The sequence below is a fragment of the Micropterus dolomieu genome, linkage group LG15 (assembly GCF_021292245.1).
Source record: "Micropterus dolomieu isolate WLL.071019.BEF.003 ecotype Adirondacks linkage group LG15, ASM2129224v1, whole genome shotgun sequence".
NCBI lineage: Eukaryota > Metazoa > Chordata > Actinopteri > Centrarchiformes > Centrarchidae > Micropterus > Micropterus dolomieu.
The window spans coordinates 10,610,533-10,633,904 of record NC_060164.1 but is presented as its reverse complement, the minus strand read 5'-3'; the positions used below and the strand labels follow the sequence as shown (position 1 = coordinate 10,633,904).

The window sequence follows — 23,372 nt, the reverse complement described above, 5'->3', positions numbered from 1 at the left end:
TAGGAATTTCCTGGTCTTCATCCCCTTTGATGGTTCAATCATTGCACGAGCCAAGGCCAGTAAATAGTTGTACTTCACTATAAGGTCTGCAAAGATATTTTTTTCTTGGTGTCTTTGTGTATTTAACTCCCTGGACAACTAACACATTTGACATGAGTGTACTATACACATTGTGACGTTATTATTTGATGTTGGATGTTTCTCTCTTTAGTAGCTCTTATTCTTCCACATTTTTTGAACTCCATACTCTCAAATGTCTCCCTAGGTTTTCTTAGTACATCTCATATGTGCTCTCTGCTGCTCTGAGCTGAGGCAGATAAACGAGCTGTGCCGTAGGTTCACCATGGCTTCAGCAATTTACAGCTAGATTAATGATGCTTTGCAAGCCCAGAGTCTTTGCTTTTAGCATTTTAGTAGTACCTGCATAAAATGAACTACAGTACAGGTACATCTTGTTTATATGCTCATCTGCTGGAGAATCTTTCCTGTGGGCATGATGTTCTTTGCATCAGTAAACCTAACTCTGCAGCGCTAATGAACCATCACAAAAACATACAGTATTTCTGGAAAACTTTAGAAAAAGATGCCATTCAGATTAGGGAACCACAATTTTACTTTAAAATCACTGCAGTGTCACAATGACCACATGCATATCCTGTGTTATTTAGAGCAGTTCAATTCAGTGTCCTTTTTCAGACATCCCAGCCAAGCTACCTGTCAGTTTTCATCACAGTGGCTAAATTGCATGGTAAGCCCCTCACATTGCCCGCATTGAATTGTCACGGGTGAAAAAGAAGCCAAATACTGGAGGAGGACACCATGAATCGGTAATGTTATTGGATTTCAACCAGGTCATGACCACATCAAAATGTTGACCTACACACTAATCCCAGCTGGCAGACTGATGCTCAGTAACATGAGAATTTATTTTAGTGTTGATTCAAAGGCTTACATCCACTACACAAACAATATTCATTTGAAAAGTATAGCAAAGGGTTGATATTTTGATAAAAATCAAAGAAGACTCAGTTGTCTTACAGGCACAACTAAAAGGTACAGATACACGTATCTATACACAGCCTTTGTCCTTGGAGGGTAAAATGAGAATGACAATATTTTATGGCGTTGTTTTGAAGGTCTATATCATGGTTCCCTGACACTTATTTGAAAATCAATGGGCAATGATACATTTATTCAGTTCCTTTCAGTTATTACACTTTATCCATATAATGTAGATTTTTAAAAGTCAGGCCTAATGAAATCATTTCATAAACTCAAATTACATGTCAATATTTTCTCCTGTCTTTACAAGCAAAACAAAAATAAATTAACCATGGGTTTAAATTGTACATTCACCTCATAAACAACTGGGTTTGAAGTCTTCACCTTCAATTATAAAATTGAGCATTCCGTTTTGAAGATATAGACAAATATCCATATCCATTATTGGATTTCACCGTGGGAATGGCATTTAGGACCTCAGGCTATAGCTTTTTGACCCGAATGTGGAGTCAGAAACATAAATATGAAGGGGCGTACACCTCCACTCAGGTTATATTCTATGGGGAGTTAACCTACATCCAGTACACCCACGACACATTGCTTCCTCTTCTCCGCTTGCAAATCAATCTGAAGGACAGAGTTGAAAGGAGAGAGACACGAGAAGAGGGATGCAAGCGGTAGAGAGAGAGAGAATGAGAGTGGTAAGGTGGGAAGAAGAGAGAGGGAGTATTGATTCCTTGATTCCCGTACCTCTGCCAGTGAGTGCAGAGTGTCAAGATCTCCCGCCAGGAAAAACAAATCACAAGGCTGAAGTGATGGATGTGGCACTCCAGGATCCGGCGGTTTTGCCATCTGGATGGCCGACACTGTATATCAGCCTCATGCACAGCAAATTAAATTTACATTTGGACGGCTTCCCCGGGCCTCACCCAGCACAGATGCACCAAAAACAGCCCTCCACCACAACTCCCTTAATGGGTTTGATCCATCATTTCCAGGTCTATTATGTAAAGATGATGTTGGTCCGTGTTCAGAATGTCAAAATGATGTTAGACTCACAATAAAATCACATTATATACAGCCAAATGGATGTCAAGCAAAATGACATCACCTTTAATTTCCTTAAGATGAGTCAATACTAATCCAACTTGCAGATATATTTTGATGCACAGTCAAACATCAGTGAAATAATAGCACAAATTTAATAAAACCCCAAGCCCATCTTCATTTTCAAGACCTAATGCATTTCTTACCCCTTGTTTTGTTTTTTTTGTTTTGTTTTGTGGCTGCATACTCCATAGTATGAACATTTTAAGTACAATAAATACTATCAGGCATGCATTTGAGGATTTAAAAATATTTGTACAAAAAGGATAAGTAGAGGTGGAAGGCTAAATATATAGCAGCAGGTTATTGCATAGCAGCGCTCCGCAAACGAAAGTCTAACTCGGCCCCGAAGAGGCTGCCATGCTTAAATGAAATGACCTTTAACGCAGAGCTGATCAAATGGCCTGAAGCAAGACTATAAAAGAACATTGCAGTATAATATTTTACAGTGTACTTTTTTCTGGTCTTTTGTTTGCCCTTTCCCATTTTCCAAGAGGGTAAAATGTATCGTATTTGGCAAGTGAGGAAGTGCATCGAAAACGGTCTAAAATGGATTTGGTATTGGAGTAGATGTGGTAGCAGAATAATGAAGCACCTTGCCATGGTTGTAGTTTATTTTGGATGCTTATTCTGTAAAAGAGATACTGAAATACATTGAAAGAAATAAGAAAAAATACTGATTTAAACTACTGTTGCTCTGCACTTTGTTTTCCACTTTCCTTTTTAAGCTTTCATGGCTGGTTGTCCTCTAAATGTCAGAGGTGTTTTGTGATGGCTCTTAACAATCCCTTGAAGGGCTATGCAAAGTCGCACACTGCAGCACAAATTGAGCATGCGAGTTGACAATTGTGCTGTGAACTTTCCCCTGCACTGTTCTTCAATAATCAGATCTCATTTCTGTAAGGATAGTGTTGCCTGGAAAGCAGTGTAGCAGCTGCTGCAGCGCCAGGCAGCGTGTGCCCGTGTTGACAGATAAATCCAGCAGCCAAACAGTGTAGCTGTCTGGATTCATGTCTCATCTGCCCCGCTCTCCTTAACCTAACCCTCTGGAAACACCGCTATTGGTAGTTCTGAGTGGGAGCCATCTTACCCCATTGATGCAACTAAGTATTTCATGCCCTCACCACTCTACTGTGTGCCTTTCTCTTTTCAGACAACAGACGACTTGCTGGTAGCATCAGCCGAGTGTCCGAGCGATGATGAGGACATTGATCCCTGTGAGCCGAGCTCAGGTGGGTTAGGTTAGTCATCTCTTTTTATTCTACTTCTCTCTGGGTGTGTCAGTGTGTCTCTTGTGTGTCATAGTCCACCCCCACTTAGACACCATAGGTTAAGACACAGTGTTTAAATGAGCAGATTGGAGTTTTAGTTATAGCTTGAACACTTCTCCGAGGCAGAGTTGCTCTTCTTCTGGCTACCACCGACTGCATGAGACAGCAAGCTGGGGGCCATCCATTAGGTCTGTCTGGGAAGCTTCCATTCTTCCATAGAGTATAGTTTTACTGGTACTTCTATTTCTTTGTTCTTTTTTTGTATTTTGTGGCGGCTTTTTCGCCTTTATTTATGATAGGACAACTTAAGAGACACAGGAAATATGTGGGAGAGAGAGGATGACCTGCAGCAAAGCGCTTTAAAAGAGGAGCTAACTGATCGCCCCTAGTTCTTCTTTTTAAAAGATATAAAAGCTTATACAAGGCAATGCCTTTTTATTTACATTATTTATGACCATAGTATTCATTGCCTTTTAATGTAAGCAGCTTAGCAAACTAGCTTTTCTGAATAGCCCCAGTCTACAATGGACAATCTGAATTTGGAAGGTCAGCTAGGCTAACTTTTTAACAACAATAGCTTAAAGCAGTAATTCAACATTTTGGGAAATGCGCTTATTCGCCTTCTTGTCGAGAGTTACAAAAGAGTGACACCACTCTCATATCTGTCTGCTAAACATGAAGCTACAGCCAGCAGCTAGTTAACTTGGCTTCACATAAAGACTGGAAACAGGAGGAACAGCTAGCCTGGCTCTCTACAAACTTAACCATCACATCTAAAGCTCACTAACTGACACATTATCTTTATGATAGTTTACATTATTTAAAATTTTTAAGCTTTTGGACAGAGCCAAGCTAGCTCTTTCCTGTTTACAGTCTTTATGCAAGTTCCAGAATCACACTTACTGCTCAGCCATGAGAGTGCTATCAATCCTCTTTTGTAACTCTTGGCAAAAAAAATGCATAAGCACATTTCCCAAAATATCAAACTATTTATTTAATGTAATAAATAGCATGTTTTTTCCAGTTAGTTGTGTGTTTCATGATATCCATTTCCTCTTTCATGCTATTAGCTCATTTAACTCTGGTATTTTTCCATAACTGTCTCTGTGACTTACATGCACAACTAAAACTCCACACTGCTCAAGGTGTTTTGTATGTGTCAAAGCAGCTGTTATTACTGTGTTTTAATTTCGTCTTCATCAGCTCATGGCATTTGATAATGTGCAAACAGGGGAGTTCTCAGAAAGACAGAACAACGCACAGCTGTAATTATCAGACTCACATGACTCCGGCACATGATATCAAGGAGGGTAAACCCAGAGAGGAGTATGTGAAGGCTGATTTTTACACAAGTGTGTAGAGGGTCCCCACTGTTGTTAATTAAATCTACCGTGAGCAGTGGGAGTTCATCCTGTTGTTTCTCATGAACAGTACTATTGTTTGCACATAACACCCCTCAGAGATTGTGGCAATTATCAAGTGTTTCTCTTCATAAAACAAACCAACATATTTTGGTCTGTATTGTAACTGTGTGTTCAAGAGCCCTGGTTAATTTAAAACAAAAAACATGTGACGATCTGTTTTTATCAGCTTTACTTTAACAAATTGGGATTGTAAATCTGTTTGCTCCCTGCAATGCCGTCAAACTTTTAATGTCTTACCTTGCCACACATGGAAGGCAATTAAGTCTAACCCTAGCTTCCACCTATGAATAGAAGGATTTTCAAATGCATTCTGAAGTGATGAGAAGCACAGAGAACAATTAAGTCCAGACCCAAGGCCCCCCACTCCATCTAGATGTGCTATCGATCAGTATGTGGTCATAAAACCTCCACTAAATTAATGTCTGCCCCACAGCAAAGACTATCAACTTTCTAGTCTGTCTCTCTTCCTGTTCGTCTGGCCTTCCACTTGCAAGATTAGCTGTTGCCACAGTTACTCCCTTCCCATAACGCTCATACATGCACATTAGAGTGATATTCCCATTGGGCAGCATCACAATAGGTACTTCACATGTACATCTGCTACCTCTGTCAAATACCATACACAAGAGATTGGTCTGCGAACTGATTCACACTAGCAGCTTGCATTATGATATTTTTTGACAAGGGCATCTGCCAAAACATCAGTCGCGAACTGTGTGATGCTCTGGGATGCACACTCCCAGAGCAGAGTATCCCTCTCCTTCTGTGATCACTGAAGGGGATTTGACACCAGAGCTGTGGGCTTCCCAGGGTGGCAGCTGTCTAACACCGTATCCTGATTAATATCTACATTCAGAACCATTCACACGCTCTGCCAAGCACACACCACATCTCTGACGGTGTTGCTGTGGATCCAGAAATGGATCCACTGTTGCTGATAAAGGACTACTTCCTCATATTACTGTTCAAACAACTCCTTTTAATGATGCCAATAAAATATCATTTTTCATGCAACGCCTTGACTGTCTGTTCTGTCTGGCAGCTCAAATGCAGAGAGCTGATGCGCGTGCTTTTGATTTGTCCCTCTCTCCCAACCTTGCACCCACAGCTTCACAGCGCATGTATACAGTAGGACATGGTTGGTGCATAAGTGATCCCAAGACGTGAGCTTTGAAACAGAGTATTATGTGAGCTATCTATGGCGAAGGTCATCCTATATATCACTGTAGTCTCATCCCACAGCAATACCTATCAGCCATTGAGTGACATCAGTTGGGGAAACTTACTTATTGCCATGCTTTATTTGTCTTCTCCGCAAACCATGGAAAGCCATCGCTACCAGCGGAGCTTATCACCTGGCAGGACTCAGATTAGATCATACTGCAGCAAATTGAACCCCACATTGAACCCCCCCCCGGTTCATAAAACCAATGAAGAATACACAGTCCCATGGTGCTGCAACACATCTGATCTGTAATAGGAGGCTGGTTCGAGGAGGGTGCATATACTCAGCAGCAGGGCTCTGACAGCTGAATATCACTGTGACTACGGTTACATGCACCTACCTTTGTAATGCCTCCTGTGAAAACAGTTAAGCAAAATGAAATGTGCCAAGGACTTTAACTTCCATGTGACCTCACCTCACCTTTTTAGACAGAAAAGTAACAAAATATATGCAAATATTCTGCATAATGACCTAATGTGCCTTTAAGGGCAATTCTGATGTTGAATACTATATAAATCCTGACATTTAGCTTCAAATAGTCGAGCGTTTTCAGCACAAGAAAACCTGTGAAATTAAAGGCCAGGATGAAGTGTTGGCCAATCATCTGGAGAAAATATAGATGTGGACTCGGTTGTGTGAAAATAGCCTGGTGAACAGTCAGATGAGATGGCGGCTGGTCCTGATTTTTAAACAGCAACCTCAGATTTTGTGGTAAAAGGTAATGGAAAAGGTTGTTGCCAAGCTGCATGGGGTCAGATGGAAGGGATGTGTCTTACCTACCTGCTTCATTTCATTGGCGTCATGCAGGCCGTTGATGGAGGGCAGCTGCTTCACGGTGACCCATAACCAAGGTTACATCCTGCGACTGCCTGTGTTTTGTTTTTTTGTTTTTTCTCCTCTGAGCATTCTTGCTTTTGCTGCTAATTCTCCAAATTTGTTCAACTTAGTGAAATTCTAATCACCAAATCTGATTGAGTTCCACTTTTGGATGAAATAAAAAACTAAATTTAAATGAATTAATAGAATTGATTGCCTTTGTATTACTGAATAGTTTTGTTTACCTGGAATTCCAATTGAGTATAAAGTATATTAATAGTGTTGAATTCTGATATAGGAATAGTGTAACATTTTGGGAAATATGCTTATTTGATTTCTGTCTGAGAGTTGGGTGAGAAGATTGATTGATTGATTGATTTCCCAAGTCTGTACAGTAAATATTTTTTCCCCCACATGTTGCAGATGATGCACCACCTAGGATCTCTATTGCCTTACTGCACAGCCTCGCTCACAGCTAGTGTCTAATTACAAGGACGTGTTGAAAGTAACGAGTACTAGCTGATCACAGCAAAATAGGGTGGGGCTTGGCACAAAACGGGTGGGGGGAATATAACACTACCGCAAGCAGCCAGTTAGCTTACTTAAGAGTGCAAACGGGGAAACAGCTTGCCTGGCTCTGTCCGTTGGTTACAGAATCCACCTATCAGCACCACTAAAGCTCACAAGTTAACATGTTATATCTTGTTTGTTCAATCTGTACCAAAAATGAGGTGTAAAAACGCTTTCCTCGTGTTTCCAGTCTTTATGCACATTTAAGCTAACCGGTTGCCAGTTGTAGCTTCGTATGTAAGATATAGATGCGAGAGTGATATCAGAGTTTAAATCCAACTCTCTGTAAAAGAAAGAAAGTAAGCAATTTTTCCCAAAATATCAATCTATTTATGGGTAAGAATGTTGGGTAAATGCTCAAAATATAAAATGAGATTGTGTTTTATTACTTTATGTTGATATATTGTTGGAAATGGGCAGTGAAGTGACCAGGACATGAAAGCAAAAGTTTTATTCTAACTTGTGTAAAAAAGAAGAAGAGGTAAATTTTTCTTCTTTAAAAGACAGTGTGCCATGTTTAAATGATACTCCCCTAATTGTTACTGGAGAACAAACTTTGCTATGCATCATGCTGAAGAAATGATGATGGAAAGCATAAGAAAGTTTTTCTTATTCTTGATTTCAGAATACACAATGTTTCTCCTCTGAACTCGGAATTCTCTGATCCCAGTCTCTCATGTTTTTTCTCGGTGCAGAGTGCAGAGAAGTAGAGTGATATATCCTAACATAACATTGGAAGCATCAGTCGGATGTTGACCTTTGATATGTTTACACCTTTACCTTTTCCAGCATTCTGCCATAATTAATTCATGCAGTCATGTGAAACGTGGTTTGTGTGAAAGAAATAGGCTAGTTCACCCCAGCTGCCTTAAGTGAAAGTTTTGGTATACACACCTTTCTACATTTCACAAATAATCTCTCACAGTGCTTCTATTCTCAGCTCCAGTAGCCCTTCACTGTGGACAGCCCATAGGCAGGTTAAGGTTAATCATATCTAGTTTCCTCCTCTCACTATGCTCTCTTATCTTTTTCTATCCTCAAGCATTCTGCAGTGACAATAGCAGCTACTAATGTGTTTGACATTTGTTTTAATAGATTTAATTTATGGGTGGGGAAACAATACATAGAGTAAACCAATAAATCAAACGGCAAATGAATACTCTCTTTAACCCAACGGCAACGACTGGAATGCGCCCAGCCAGGAGGGGGGGAAATGAGAGTAAATTATTGTTTTAAAAGTAGCTGTGAGATTAATGAAACATTAAGAGCACTGTGCTGGCTTAAGAGGTCACTGCCCACATTTAATAGGTTATTCAATCATACCCAGCTGGAACTCTGTGTGTGTCCATTCCTTCCTTTGCGCAACACAGTGGCATGCACCTTGCATGCCAACAGATTGCTGCTAGCAGAGATGGTTTAACAAATGAAAGACGCATCTGAAGACCGGATGCCTACTGAATATGATCAGAGCTCATGCCCATCCAACATGATGACCTTCAAGCGTCATGTGGGCTCTTTTGCAAAACACATCAGTGTTATTATTGCATGCATACTCATTTATGCAGACAATCTTTACCATTTTTGTTTTTCTGCACTCTTTCAGTGAGGATTATGCCGTCCAAGTCTTCTGTCTACATTCTATTTTAAATGAAGTGTGTTCTGAGAGAAAACAGGATTTCACACTCACTGTCAGTCTTTCTCTTTACTGATCCCACCGTATTTATATTTTCAATTATTTTTATTTTTCTACCACACATCTTTTGGGTGTGCTGACATTGATGCTAACACAATGTGTCTGTTTATAAGTCTAAGTAGGGCATGAAAGACTTTTCTTTCCCAAGAAAAGAAAAGAAGCCCAGCCAAAGGTTAGTTATGGTAATTGTAAAAGTAGGCCTTCGAAATATTACCCAACGATTCACAGTTGACCAGTCAGTGAAATGCTTTATAAAGACGCGCTTACTGTCTTTTTCTGAGCCAGGGAAATATAATATATGTCATATCATGTTGGCCATTATGTTGATTTGAGGACAAGAACTATTCTCCAGCAAAAGAAAAACAAAGGCAGAGATAACTAACGAAAAGAGTGCCTTCACACTTCATAGACAGTTTGCAGAACAGTTTGTGTCAAAATGTTTTAACGATCTGATTATCTACTTGCAGCAGGAGACTATTCAGCTCTTGTACAATCTTGTGAACATAGTGGAAAGCTCCTGTGTAGCTACAGGCCCACTGGATACAAATATAGGCCCTAAGAACATGTAAACTGAATATGTAGGAATCGAATGAAGAGATGAACTCCAGACTTGTAGTGTTCAAGCCAAGTAAGCTCGGCCCTCTTCTTTCATCTTGCCTCTTTTGGTGGAACCCCTCTGGGCAAAGGCTTAAACTGCACCATACCTGTTACTGAGTTAATTCAAACACCTCTTATTCTCACTTGGACCTCTTTTCGTGCTCACTCTCTGTTCATCATCCACCATCGGCATGAGCAGAGCCACTTCAGACTCGCACATGCATGCTGTCATCAGGCACACTGCCAGCATGTCACAAGTACAGGATGGCTTGCATCACTTCTCGAGGACACTCAGATAATTAAAGAGGGAAGAGGGATTTAATAAGTGTTTTGGCTCTGCTGCAGTTGATATAGTGACCTGTCTGAAGACTGATCCCCAACTATATGACGTCTCTGACAGCTTGTGATTATGGCTGGATATGTGAAGCAAGAAGATGGTATAACACTAATCTGGCTGAATAACAGCAACGTGTCACTGAGCATGCCAACTAAGCCTGGGTCCCTGTGAAGGCACCCCACAGCCACACCTCCTAAGCTCTCAAAGATGCACTGCTCATGTTTATCAGCTGTTGCAGGTTGCAGAGATCCAGGGTCACGCAAAATCTCTTTTCATTACCTTCATCACTAAAAATAACTTCTGTGAATTATTCTGGCTGACACATAATCTCTGAAGTCTTTCCATAGTGCATCCATTTACAAAAAAGCATCATCCACATGTGCTCTAGAAACGTCTTTCAACCCATTACCACTAGTAGTTAATGAAAGGTCAAGCCCATGTCTGTCTTTTCAATATATCCTAAGTAGTCCTGGTTGTTCCATTACCTCTCAACAAGCCTGAAGTAACCCCCCAGCCAACAGCTCCACCGTGTGTTTTCCTTCATCCGTGGCCCCCATCAACCTGCTCACCCTGTTACAAATTACCAAACAAATGAACCCTCTCGCTGCAGACAAATGAGGAAAAATTGTCTTTGAAGAGGACCATTTATTCAAATCCTGCCTGACAGTGTGGAATCTCTGATCCCATTGCTCTCCTTCAGAGCCCATGGCAAAAAGAAGTCAGGTGAAAAGAAGGGGAATCACATCAGGCATTTCACAGGCTTTTAAATGACAAGTTCAATTGCACAAATGCTAATATCACTGAGAGGTGAGCCCATGTATCCATGCTGAAGAATCCAGGTAGAATTAAGAGAAAAGATGCTCTCATATAAACCCTGCAGAGTAACCACAACACGCCTAACCAATCTCAGCGTTCATGTCGTTGCTCTTTTCGGTGCTTCTCTGTATGGCAAATGCAATTCCTGGCCAGACTATTTTACTTTCTTCACTAACACTGATGGATCAGGGTCAGACATGAGATCATTGACGCTTTTTTGTTTACAGTTTTCCTTTTGCATCTCTTTAGAGGAATCTCATTAAAGGCTTGGTGAAAGCAAATGATTTGTGACTAAATGAAACTTAACTGTTGTCCTTGTGACTAAAACAGCAAGGACTTTATGATTGTCTGGGTGTGATACTGTAATTTAAGTCTCGCTCTGTGATGAGACGGAGAGGAGAAAGTTCTTCTGGCAGCTTTTACACAACTGCTATCCTTCAAAAGTTAACCCCCCTGAGTTTAGCTCTATCGCTTCACAAGTGCACCCCAGCTATGCTGCCATGAAGCTAGGCGCCACTTTAAGGTCATTTTCCCCATGTCTAATTTTACCCTTGGGTGCGCTTGAGTAGACTAGTGTATAAGAGCAGCCATCATTTTAAAGACTTGTTTAAGGCGCTATTTCTTTCTCAGTTTATGTGCCTTCATTCTGAAGTGATGGAGTGCTAATGAACAGACAGGCAGATGCATTTTCACTGAGGTCTTATGAGGCTTTCTTGAAGGCCCTGTGTCTGCCACATTGTCTGAACCCAACAGCAGGGGAGGGTGCAAAGCCAGACTCATGAGTAACAAATGAGCCGCATCACCAGGTGTATCAGTTAAACTAAGGGACTAGGAAAGAGCCGTGCCATCAGTTGGCTGTTTGATAGACACTGCTGGGACTAAATGCAAGCTAATGAGCTGTAATTAATGTTAATCTTTTTTGGACAAAATATGGCCATGTCAGCACATTGCTAAATGCAGTGTTAATCCTTTAAGTAGTGGTCACCACTCAGCTATCTTTGTAATTAAGATATTGAATTGGATTTTGCAAGAAAAGATTGGAATTTTGGTTAAACTCTCTCTGCGTAAAGGTAAAATGTAAAACAGCGTTCTTATTTTACTTTTTTACTTTTTCAGTAATGAAAGAAAAATTGTGGTCAGTTGACTGAGGGTTTCCCAATGACAAAGTCTGTGCAAACGCAGCCTGTGGGGAGCCAATCAACAGATCCTGGCTAGAGGAAATAACAAAGCCCAGAGCTGGAGGTGTTAGATCACAGAAGGGAGAACAGCGCACCACGGTACTGCTTGTCACATGACTCACTCCTGATATAGCAAAAGAGTGGCCGCCTGCCTCCTAAACTCTTTTCCGACTCTGTCACCTTGCTGTAGGTCTCATATACAACCCTGGAGTGCCACATCGAGAGCTCTCCCCTCCATCAACCTGCTATGTTATCTACACTTTCAACTTTTTGACCCCGAACAAAGGATAGATAGCAAATATGAAGGTAGCTCACCATTAATGCCCGCACAATGGCTTGCTGGGGAAGAGCCGTGTCAACCAGTGGCTTTTGCCCACAAGGCGAGAGCATTCTTCACACCTGTCTCCAAGGATAAGCGAGCTTGTCACAAGCAGAGCTAATCTGTTGCAACGCTCAGTCACACTCAGTCCCCCAGTGGTACTCTCTACTTGTCCTTGAATGTCTGCTGGCATTGGAAGCATACTTGGGCCGCTGATCAGTCTAACCACGGTGGAAAACATGTCAATAAACGGCGGCGGCATCTCCTCTCCTGGCAGTCAGCCTAGAGAACTTTTGCCCTTTACAGTTTACACTTTTTCATGCCCTTTAGTCTGACATGAACAAGATCCACCTAAAACAGACATCTGTGTGGGTCATTAGCTAATGTTACACCATTCAGAGCTGTGTGAAGATTAAGCTGTTATGAATTCAATTCATTTTTTTTAAAGTACTTCTATCTGTAAAGCCATCAACACTGAGTGAGACACATGACAGAGAAACAGCGAAAGAGAGCTGTAAGAGACATAAGAGTGCTGTATTATAACTTGGACAGCATTCAGAATATGAAATTGGCAGGCTGATATGCAATCACTTCCCTCTTCACTGGTGGAAATCATCCTCGAAAGTGTGACATGCTGTCAGTGTTACCGGACTTTAATTTTTATTCATCATTATTGTGTGAAATGAGTAATAACAATAGTAAACATAATTGTTGTAAAATAGATGTCAAGTATAGTATATATGTGTCGTTGTATTTTTGATATCCTACTGAAAATATATCCTACCTTTCCAGACAGGCATTGGTTTCCATTCATTGCCATGGAATGGAAATCAAATGCCAGACTCTTGAAACTGGAGTTGTCTTATCCATCACAGTGAACGTCAAGTCAGCATTAATCTCTGTCAAAGAGGCATTATCTGCAGCAATAAAATTACATTGAAAATCTTCAAAGAAGTATTGATGTTCACTGTCAGAATCACTCAATTTAAGGACGTTTCAAGGGTCTGCAAATATTATAATGTTGCAAAAAAAATCAGAATTGTTAGCTGTGATATGTATACTCTGTGTGTGTGTGTGTGTGTGTGTGTGTGTGTGTGTGTGTGTGTGTTTATATATATAAACAAGCAAACCCTGTAGCTGGTTATATTCGCTGTAATTTGAAGGGCAGGTACAACTTCACCTTCAAAATCCCAAAGAACTGCCCGACATTGAGAAATTGCAACAAAAGCAGTGTATAGGATGGGATGTGGTGTATCATCGAATTAATTCTGTCTGTCCTTCACGTATCAGGGAGAAACAACCTTTTCATAGAACAAGAACTGCCCTCTTTGCTCATGTTCAGAGAAGTTAGTCTAGAATAAAATAAGGATTTGATAAGATGAGACAAGGTGATATTGATGAACTTAAATAACAGCAAAATTATGTTTTCCATGTCTTTTCCTTTTGATGAAAGAGAGAATAGAGGGTTGCTCTCTACTATGGATACTGAGTTCTAGCTCACGAAGAGAGTTACTCGTGTGGAAATATTGCTCTGACTGTGCCAAGATCAAAGGATTGAAATAATGAAGAAACTATGTCGTGGTTTTTGTTTTAGACTGAATTTTCTTTTTAAAGCTAGTTCTATATCAAAGCTGAGGAATGCAATTATTTTCTAATAACCAAAATGCTACAGAAAAAAGTAGTGACAAAAGTGGGACAGCAAAATGGGACAGGAGGGAGGACACGTGTCAAACAATTTGTATTTGAATAGAATATTGACACGTCATTGTAAATGTGAAATCAAATTATTATGAAATGAAATTGAATGAATTTTTTAGATGAACACTGTAGTTATTATTAATGTATATGCCATTAGTTTCTGTTCTTGAGCTCTATAACCTTCTCTAACCTAATATCAATATGTAATATTCATTAAACTGGTGTGACTAATGGGTCACTAAAGATTTAATGTTGAAGAAAATGCACGGTACTGTAGCTCCATGAACACACTGTGACCTCTAAAACAAAAATATAACCATCTTAAAATATCGTCCCAACCACAAAATCTAAGGTCTCAAAGAATTTCTATACTTCAACCATAAATTTCCACTTTTTACTGCTACAGGTCTACGCTTAACTTTCAGCTACCAACAACATCAAGTTAACAAAAACAGTCAAAACACAAATAATGACACAGCCTTAAGAAAATACCTAAGAGATGAATAAACGTGAAATATAAAGTTTACTAGACTATACCTATGGTTATCTGCAGTCAGCAAAGTGGAATACTGCAAAGCCTTTAACACAACTGTGTAGTCAACACAGGAAATAACTCAGATCTACATGGCATCACAGCTATTTATGTTTCTGTTGTTACTGTTGGTTTGTCCAGTGTAAATGCAAATCAAAGCGTAACATCTTCTCATCAACATAACTATGATCTGAACCCAGCTGAAAAATCCCTCAAATATTTTTCACCCCAATCCAGCAGGACCAGAGCGCTTTCATTTCCAAATGTTAGTGTTGAGTGTTTGGATTTCACAAATGCAACAAAGACAGCTTAAGCAGAAATGATGACTGCTACAAAAACACACAGAGAGAGATGTGCCAGGAGGACTGAATAATATCAGGGGGCTGACGTGTTTTCAGAATATGCTCCATTGAATGGCACCATTTCAGAACAGAAGTGGGGACAGCCTTTGGCAAAATCTGCTGAGTCAATTGAAGAATTGTTTCTCTCTGAAAGATTTATTTTAGCAGACTATGTGATACAGTCATGGTTTTTGGATATATAGTGGATGCTGGAAATGTGGTGTGTTCATTCATGACTGTGCTGTAAAACACGTAATGAGCTGTGAGCTTTTAACTGTGCTTCTTAATGAATCATTATCACATTAGTCTTCTTGTCAGCTTCGCTTCTGAATTTAGCAAATCTCTCTATCCTACAGCACCTCACCTTTTTCAGTCTCCCATATATGAACAATTACAGTCCTGTGAATGTCATCAGAATAATGTTCTGCAGGAATTAAAATGCTGATAGGCAGTAGATTAGCCAGGAAAATGGCATGTACTTAAGGCAAAGTCACATTTATTGAAATAGGTACTTCATCAGTGTGCTGCACGAATGCCTGTGTGGCATTTCAGTATAAAGTCATTTTGGATTCCGTGACTGCCAACGGATGTTAAATATAGTCTTTATAAGAAAATCCACATGGGGTATTTATGTCGCGTTTAACTGTGAGGGGGGATTTTTTACAGTTTTAGCTTGCATACCAATGGGATTGTTAAAGGCTTTAAGATTCAGATTCTACATTTGTATTAATCTATTTAAGTTAGACAGAAAGAACTTGACATCATTAATGATACACGTTGTTGTCTCTTCACTGTGTAACCGCATGCTCTTCTATTAAGCAGGAAAGCCAATCCTATCAGCCAACATCTACTTTTAGCTTCAGCAGCCTTAAGGCATAATGTCTGCACTCATCACTCAACTTTAAAATGTGTAAACTGTGTAAATTGTGTGTGGATATTGATCCACACATGCAGCGAAGAAATGCATTCATTCACTACCATGAATATACTTGGTAATAATAATAGTGATAACATGTGAAAGACGGTGAGCTTAGTACGTTCATGGTAATCATATATCTGTCTCCCTTGCAGCCAATCCCACCGGCGCTGGACCGAAGGGTTACCCGGGAACGTCGGAGGTCTTCAGGGAGTCCAGCAGCACGACAGGGATGGTGGTGGGCATTGTAGCTGCAGCAGCGCTGTGTATTCTCATCCTGCTTTATGCTATGTACAAATACCGGAACAGAGACGAAGGTTCATACCACGTGGACGAGAGTCGCAACTACATCAGCAACTCGGCACAGTCCAACGGCACCGTCGTCAAAGAGAAGCCAGTCAACACCGCAAAAACCTCAAGCAAGAACAAGAAGAACAAGGATAAGGAGTACTACGTGTGATTGTCAAAGTTTTGGTCTTTGCCAGACCAACTTAAACATTTATCGAAAAGACAATTCCGGACATCAACATGTGTACAGTATAACAACAAAGATGAACATTATTTAGTCATTTTTTCCTATAAGACAATGCTCTGAAAAGTAAATATGAAGAATGAAAAAATAACTTTCTTTAGATTAAAGCACTCGGGACAGTGGAAAAGATTTACTGTCCAGAAAGAGACTGATGGAAAGATGGCTCTGGTAACCAGTTGAAAATGAACTGAATACATATCTAACATGTCAACCAAACAACATTAACCCATCTGTGACTTGTTTCCTTGGCCTTGATAATGTGATCTAACTCCCTTGTTTGGGGTAAACAGAGGAGCACAGATGCACTTTGCAAAGGGAGATTCAGCATTACAGACTTGATGTTTTCATTTACATTGCCTGTGTTTGTGTTGTTGAGACTTTTTCTACAGAAAATGACACAGTGCATAAAATAAATACATACTTACAATAACGCCAAACATTTACTGTGGATGACGAGGGAGGAAAAAAAAAAGGTGACAGTGAATCCAGAGAGAGAAAAAAAAATCCCTGATGGAATCAGCCAAAGTACTCCCTGACGAGGCAGTGATGGCCGGCAAAGACTAATACCTGGCTGACTGAGCTGCCGCAGTGCAAAGATGAGAATGGACGGCAGATTCTCTTGAAGGACTATGTTTTAAAAGAAGAATATGTCCTTTGTGCCAGTAAGAAATCTGGAGGCCTTCGTTTTCACATCGTGTGAACTCAAAGGACAGAGTTTCCTCAGAATCACGGGGATGTTTCAAAAGTGATCATTCGGGAGCCATGCACGCAAAATTATCTTACTACAGTACATATGTTTATATACAGTACAACCACATCTATATGTGCTTTCTGGACTGTGACAAAGTGGTGTTTTATAGCCTGTTGTATAGATGATGCAAACTATAACTGCTCCTCAGCCATTTTGGAATAAAATAAAAAAAAAAAAAAAGGACAAAAAGAAGACATAAGTGTTATTAAATGTTGCTAGACATAGAAGATTTTATGAATACATCTGCTTTTTTTTCCAGTTGGATAATAATTTGATTCCCCCCTGTTTTTACATGTGTTCCTATATAGTTTTTATACAAATGCCAACCTGAGATAGATGATCCTGGACCAATAGTAGACTAACCGTTCCCAACAAACTGCACAAGGCATTGATAGTGTGGCATGACAACTTGTGTGGCTCTCTTTTAAGGATACTGGTAGAATCACTGCCATCCTCCTCAATCCTGACTTACATAAGTGAGAATGAAGACCAAGAATATGAGTGATGATGATGCTGGATGATGATGATGATTAAGAGAAATTAACTTGCTGTGTCTGTTTCCAAGTGGTATTATAAGATTGTCCAATGTGTGCTTGGGCTGATGCAAAACCAGAGGAGAATAGCTCAAATAAGTCTCCGTTTCAACTGTTCTGTGTTTGTTCTGTCATTCTGTCAGTCAATTCTGCTTTCCAGAGACCTGTACTTGGAATGAGTATGAGGAAAATGACCATGAGCTATAAATGATGATTATAAATTCTCTTTGTTTTCTCCTCTTTTATTTCTTCTTGGGTGTTTTATGTTTAACTGTAACTCTTCTTGTACTCCACGTGAAAAAAATATATATAAAAACTAGTTTTGAAAAATCAAAAGAATAAAATATTACCTAAGTGAACTTAAACCAGTCTATTGACAAAATGTATCAGAGAAACATGCAGGTATTATGATTTTCATTTTGTCATTAAGCAAACACCCTTACATCATTAAATGAGTACTCCACCGACTCTTCCTTATCAAAACCTGGGACCTACATTACCCACAATACAGTTTGGTCAGATATTTTGGTGTGTTATGCTAATAGCGACTAATGTAGCCTCGTGCCGCTAGCCTCAAGCAGAGATGAGGAGCAGGCTACAAAGGTCTGGTAACCACACTTCTTTCTCACTCCACGCACCAAGATTTCAGCCCCAACTCACTCAAGTGACTTCACTTCACTCATTTATCAGACTTCACACAGCTTCCTCTGGAGCTACAAAACATTTATATAACTTGTTTAACATGTGCAGTAGTACTCCCCGACACCTGTGAACAGACTTTGATGTGCAGAATCGTGGACGTTCCCTTTTAAGCATTTCAGCATTTTTTGCTGTTTCATCTCTATTTTTGTATAATTTTGACACTTGGTGTTACAACCATTTTCACCCCTTCATGCATTATATGATTTATTGTACATGCTGTATAACCGATCCAGGTGATGTGTCACATTCACACGAGAAGGTATGGGACTTGATTGTACATAAAAAATCTAGTAGCATTTGCTTTTAGTCTAGTGGCTTTAAATATTGCATCTATTTACCCTTACCTTTGCCTACTTTGGTAAAAATTAAATAAAAAAACTTTATGAAATGAATAAAAAATGTAGCTTTGAAGACATGTCTCATCAGATAAGGCATCACCGTACTCGTCTGGCTAAAATTTACTTTGAGCACTTTGACTTTAAATTGAAGTCGAGTCTGACTAACGATCAGATACAATACTTGACATTGAAGCATCACTTGACACATAAAGGTAAATCTCTACAAGGGTGCATTTAGGTACAAAGGTAGTGGAAAGTGGTGCTCATAAGAAATTTCTACTCTGACTTTACATCTTATATTTAGGTCTTGTTTTGATTTTCAGATAGTATAGATGAAGAAGAATAAAAGGTGTAACAGACTATGTCCTGAGCATGCATCAAGCAGATGGTTCTTCAAGAGAGTCCACCTGACTGTCACAGCTCTTCATCAGCTGCTGCCCAAGCAGCTTTCTAATGTGATAATGTGTGACATGTCACTGATCCTCAGAACACTTCAGCAGGGTTGGTGCGCGCTAACACAATATCACACCTTAAGCTTCGTTCAGACTAAAAATAGTGTTTAAAAAAATGCAAGGGGCTATGTTTGTGTATTAAGTGAGAGACATACGCACATGCATCCACGCATTTATGCATTCACACACACACAACCTCACAAACAGGGTGAACTTATCGGGTGGGCACAGCTTTGTGTGCCTATTTGTGATAGGCCACTCCCATTGCCACACCCCCTTTTAGCCAATTGGCATACAAACACACACCTACACACAATTGACCTCCATGCCAAATTTTGGCGCCCGAGGTGTGAATTGTTCTCCTAGGGCAAAAACTGTGGCCGCCAAAGCAAGTTCTGACATCTTTTGCATGAAGAAGCACAGCACCTTTTAGCTTTTTAGGTGAAAAGGCTGCTTTTGTTTTACTGCAAAAACTCAGACTGATTACGTGTACATAATATTATTTGTATAAACACTGTGGAGGAACAAGTGTAGAGTAGGGTAGAACAGGAAGAGTACAATACAGCACAGGACAGGACATCTTGTAGGTTAGATGAAGCTAAAGTGCGGTAGAACGCAGTACATTACATTAAAAGGAAGAAAGGTTGGTTGGTTATGGTGTCAGGGCACTGATGCAAATGTGACAGACAGGAGGAAACAATGAACAGGTAAAGTGATGATAGGCAGGAATACCAGTATTTTAGAGCAAATATACCAACTACAACAAGTTGTCAATCTTAGGGGGCTTGAATATGCAGATGGGTATAAGGTAAATACAATATTAAGAATAAATTCATACATTAAATAACTAGTTTGATTATGGTGGTCAAAGACTTGTGTTTCAGTTATTACATAATAGGATTATTTTCTTGACCATAAATAGACAACATTAAAATATTTTAAATTACTAATCCAAAAATAGTAATTATAAAACCAATTACACATATTCCATCAAACTAAGTCAAATCAAACACAAGTGCATATATGTCATACAAGTTCATAATGTGGTGGAACTGGCACGTATTGTAGCCAAAATGAAAGTAAAATAACAATAAAAGGACATTTCATCATTCGTACATTTTTGTATTTGCAGGCTTCAGCGCTTCTACTGACAGTACAGGAGTCACATTAACACCTTGCCACATGAGAGTCGCTGAAGTCACAAATGTCGTCAATCGTCAGTTTTCCAATGATTTACAGTGTTAATTGTTGTAATATCACTTGAGAAAACATGTCAGGACAACAGTTTAAGTAGCTGGTAAGTGGCATTGCACATCCCCCATCATTCTACCTCCCCCACTGATCTCCCCTGTTTTTGTTATCTTTGCTGCCAAGGATAGTTGTTCCAGTTTCACATAATATGACATCCCTCACTGCTCTTTCAAACCATACGCATTTTCTGTTATCTTCAGGCTGCACGTATACCTGTCTCAATGGGATGTTTCCAGAGGATGTTCTTGTGTTTAACTGGCTACATATGGAACTAGAAGAGTGCATTGAGCAGAGTGTAGATCTCTGCCAGGTGTGTTTGGGCATTTGGGTGGGGAACAGGGAGTGTGCTGTGTGAATGAAGGGGAAAAGTTTTTTTTGTATAGTAGGCCTATTGTGTACGTATTTCTTAGTATAGTCTCACTTTTTTTTACGATAGATAGCATAGTGTAATGGTATTATATATAAGCGAGTGCCCTGGTTTCACCTAACTGTATAAACTTCATAAGGAAACCATAAACTTCTGAATTTAAACATCTCATATTATGCATTTGTAACTATATAACATATTGTATTATCATAACATATTGGGTATGGAATTAATCTGCAGATGCTCCGGTTCAAGATAAGACCAACTTTTCTATGGATGTCAGTTTCTGAGCCATGTCAAAGGCCAAAATGTGGCCAGAAATGCCTTCTGCTCTCTAATGTGTTTCATAAAATGCTGAATACTGCTGCAAAGACGAAAGTCCGGGCTTTACAATGAAAATGTTTTTCAGACATTGTGAATCACCTCAACCACAAGAGGAGCATACAGTCCTTGAGCATACAGTCATAAATGTGCAAACAAATTTAAGTCTGAAGAGTTCCACTGAGTTCATCTTTTCCATGAAGATTTCCACTTCCTGGATTTTTATCTTGACCTCCATATACAGCATCTTTCCCAAAGACTTCTGTTCCCTAGAGGTAATTCAAAGCTCTAATTTCTCCTTCCTCCATGTGGCAGTGTACACTATGAGATTCCAGTGAACCCACAGTGCATCTGTGTTTCTATCTGTTGAAACCAGCCTTGTACTTTAAGTAGGTTGTTTTCAGGCAAGGTCAAGCAGGACAAATACCTGATATGGGCCCAGATCCATTCTGCTACTCTCTGTGTTATGCTGTAGCATTTTTTCACATTTTTTTCTTGGTTTACTTCCTCAGCAGTTTACATGTAATGCATTATATGTGTACATGTGGTATGACACAATTAGGCTGTCCCCGACTAAAGATTTACACAGTCGAATCAGAATCTTCAAGTCCACTGATAGTCGAATTGTGTGTTTTTGTGCACGGCGATTGCGAGCCGAAGCTAAACTGAGGCTTATTGTTGACCATTTTCTCTCTCTCTCTCTTTCTCTCGCCTGCCATTTACCGGTCTTGTGCAGAGTTTTTGCAAATGCTGCCGACAATTGCATGCACGTTGTGGTTCCTCGCGGGTCTTTTTCAAATAGCGGCTGTAAAAACGATAAAATATTCTTTGTGTAGTTCATCAACGGTGATAAATTATCCGAAAGTCCCGCGAAGTGCGGACAACTCAGCGCAACACTGGTGAAGCTGTGTCTCCGTCTCTTCAGCAAGTGTTCCTCTTCCGCCACTACGTATATACACGATACGCCTACACATGACGACCCAGGGTTAGGGTAACAATTTTGGATTTATTCATGCACTTTAAAAACATTTATTGGAAGTTTTTTTTCTTTTTACATGTTTATTTACAACATTAAACGTTGAAATGTGTATTGTAATAGGCTGTATTTTAACTTACTGTGAGAAAACTGGTAGATCTATCTAAAATCAGACGTTGAGCACCCCTATATCGCCAAAATGGCATGATCCTTGTTTCGCTGCAAAGCCAATCAAAGCATCGAATCTTTGACTATTTGGAGTCAGCCCTAGACACAATAGGACACTATGTTTTCATCTGTGTCTAGTTCTAATATGGGATGGTACTGTAAGCTCCTATCAACGCCCAGTGTAGGGGGAATAACATTTTTATTTACTGTTTCATGTGTTATCGCCCAGGAGTCAGTCACTGAAGAGTTACAGTATAGTCTGCTTTGTTAAGCACACAGGTGTATCTTCCTTACACGGCAGGATGTGATAGTGTGGTCCTTGCTAATCGATGTCGGAGCCCCACTCTATTGAATGGTTGGGTTGTAAAGGGGTGATTTTGCACTAGAAAAGGCTGCTGAGATCTATTTCTATAGCTGTGTTAAAATTTGCCACCAGCGCATGTATCTTCTTGGCTACCAATTCTCTCTCTTTCTTGGTAAGTTACCAATCTGAGAGGTACGTTATCCACTTCATTTGACGTCCGGCAGCATCATACTGTTGTCCTTTCCCCTCCAGCTTTACTCTCAGCCCTTTCAGTATTACTGAACTGTAACGGTAAAGTGTAGAACTTTGCTGTTTGTCTCTCCTTACCCATACTCTTCTGGACTGCAAGTAAGTGTGCATGTTTAGTGAATTCAGAAACTTTCTCTGATCTCACTGGGAATCTTTGTTGGCAACATCTGGAGTATCTGGTCGCTCCTCTGCTTCAGGGCATCTGCAGTGATTTGGACCTGTCTCCCTCTGTCAGTTAACAGTGTTACTGAGAATTCTTCATGCTTTTATTGTGAAGCCTGGGCACTTCTGTATACACTGTTTGGGGTGAGTCCATGATGTCGGCATCTTGGAGCTTTAAGATAATCCAAGATGCCAGACGATGCACCACTTTTGTCTCTAGACTGAATGTTACATTACCAATAGCGTTACAACAGTTATTTCGTAGAGATATTTAGAAAATCATGAGTGTTTCTTAAACTTTAACAGAGCAACTTAAAAGTTAAAGTGTCTGAGTGGTTATGGCGTTGAGTGGTGTCACAGGACAGGCACAGGAAGCACTGGAGATGAAGCTCTGGAGCACAGAGAAAAAGGGATGTTAGCGAAC

The 23,372-nt window shown here is 39.9% G+C and overlaps 1 protein-coding gene across 5 annotated transcripts in view; it reads left to right on the top strand.

Annotated features, from left to right (window-relative positions):
• The window catches only part of LOC123983974 (neurexin-1a-like), a 286,657-nt gene extending 268,778 nt beyond the window's left edge, over positions 1–17,879 (top strand). For 3 of the 5 annotated variants that reach the window (XM_046070492.1, XM_046070497.1, XM_046070494.1), the window contains 2 exons: positions 3,263–3,341; positions 15,998–17,879. In XM_046070492.1, coding sequence (XP_045926448.1) covers positions 3,263–3,341; positions 15,998–16,302 — 384 coding nt within the window. In that variant the 3' untranslated portion in view covers positions 16,303–17,879. Of the gene's footprint in view, positions 1–3,262; positions 3,351–15,997 lie in introns of all 5 variants that reach the window. The other 2 variants (XM_046070496.1, XM_046070493.1) reach the window with 1 other exon arrangement.
• Positions 17,880–23,372: the final 5,493 nt, after the last annotated feature.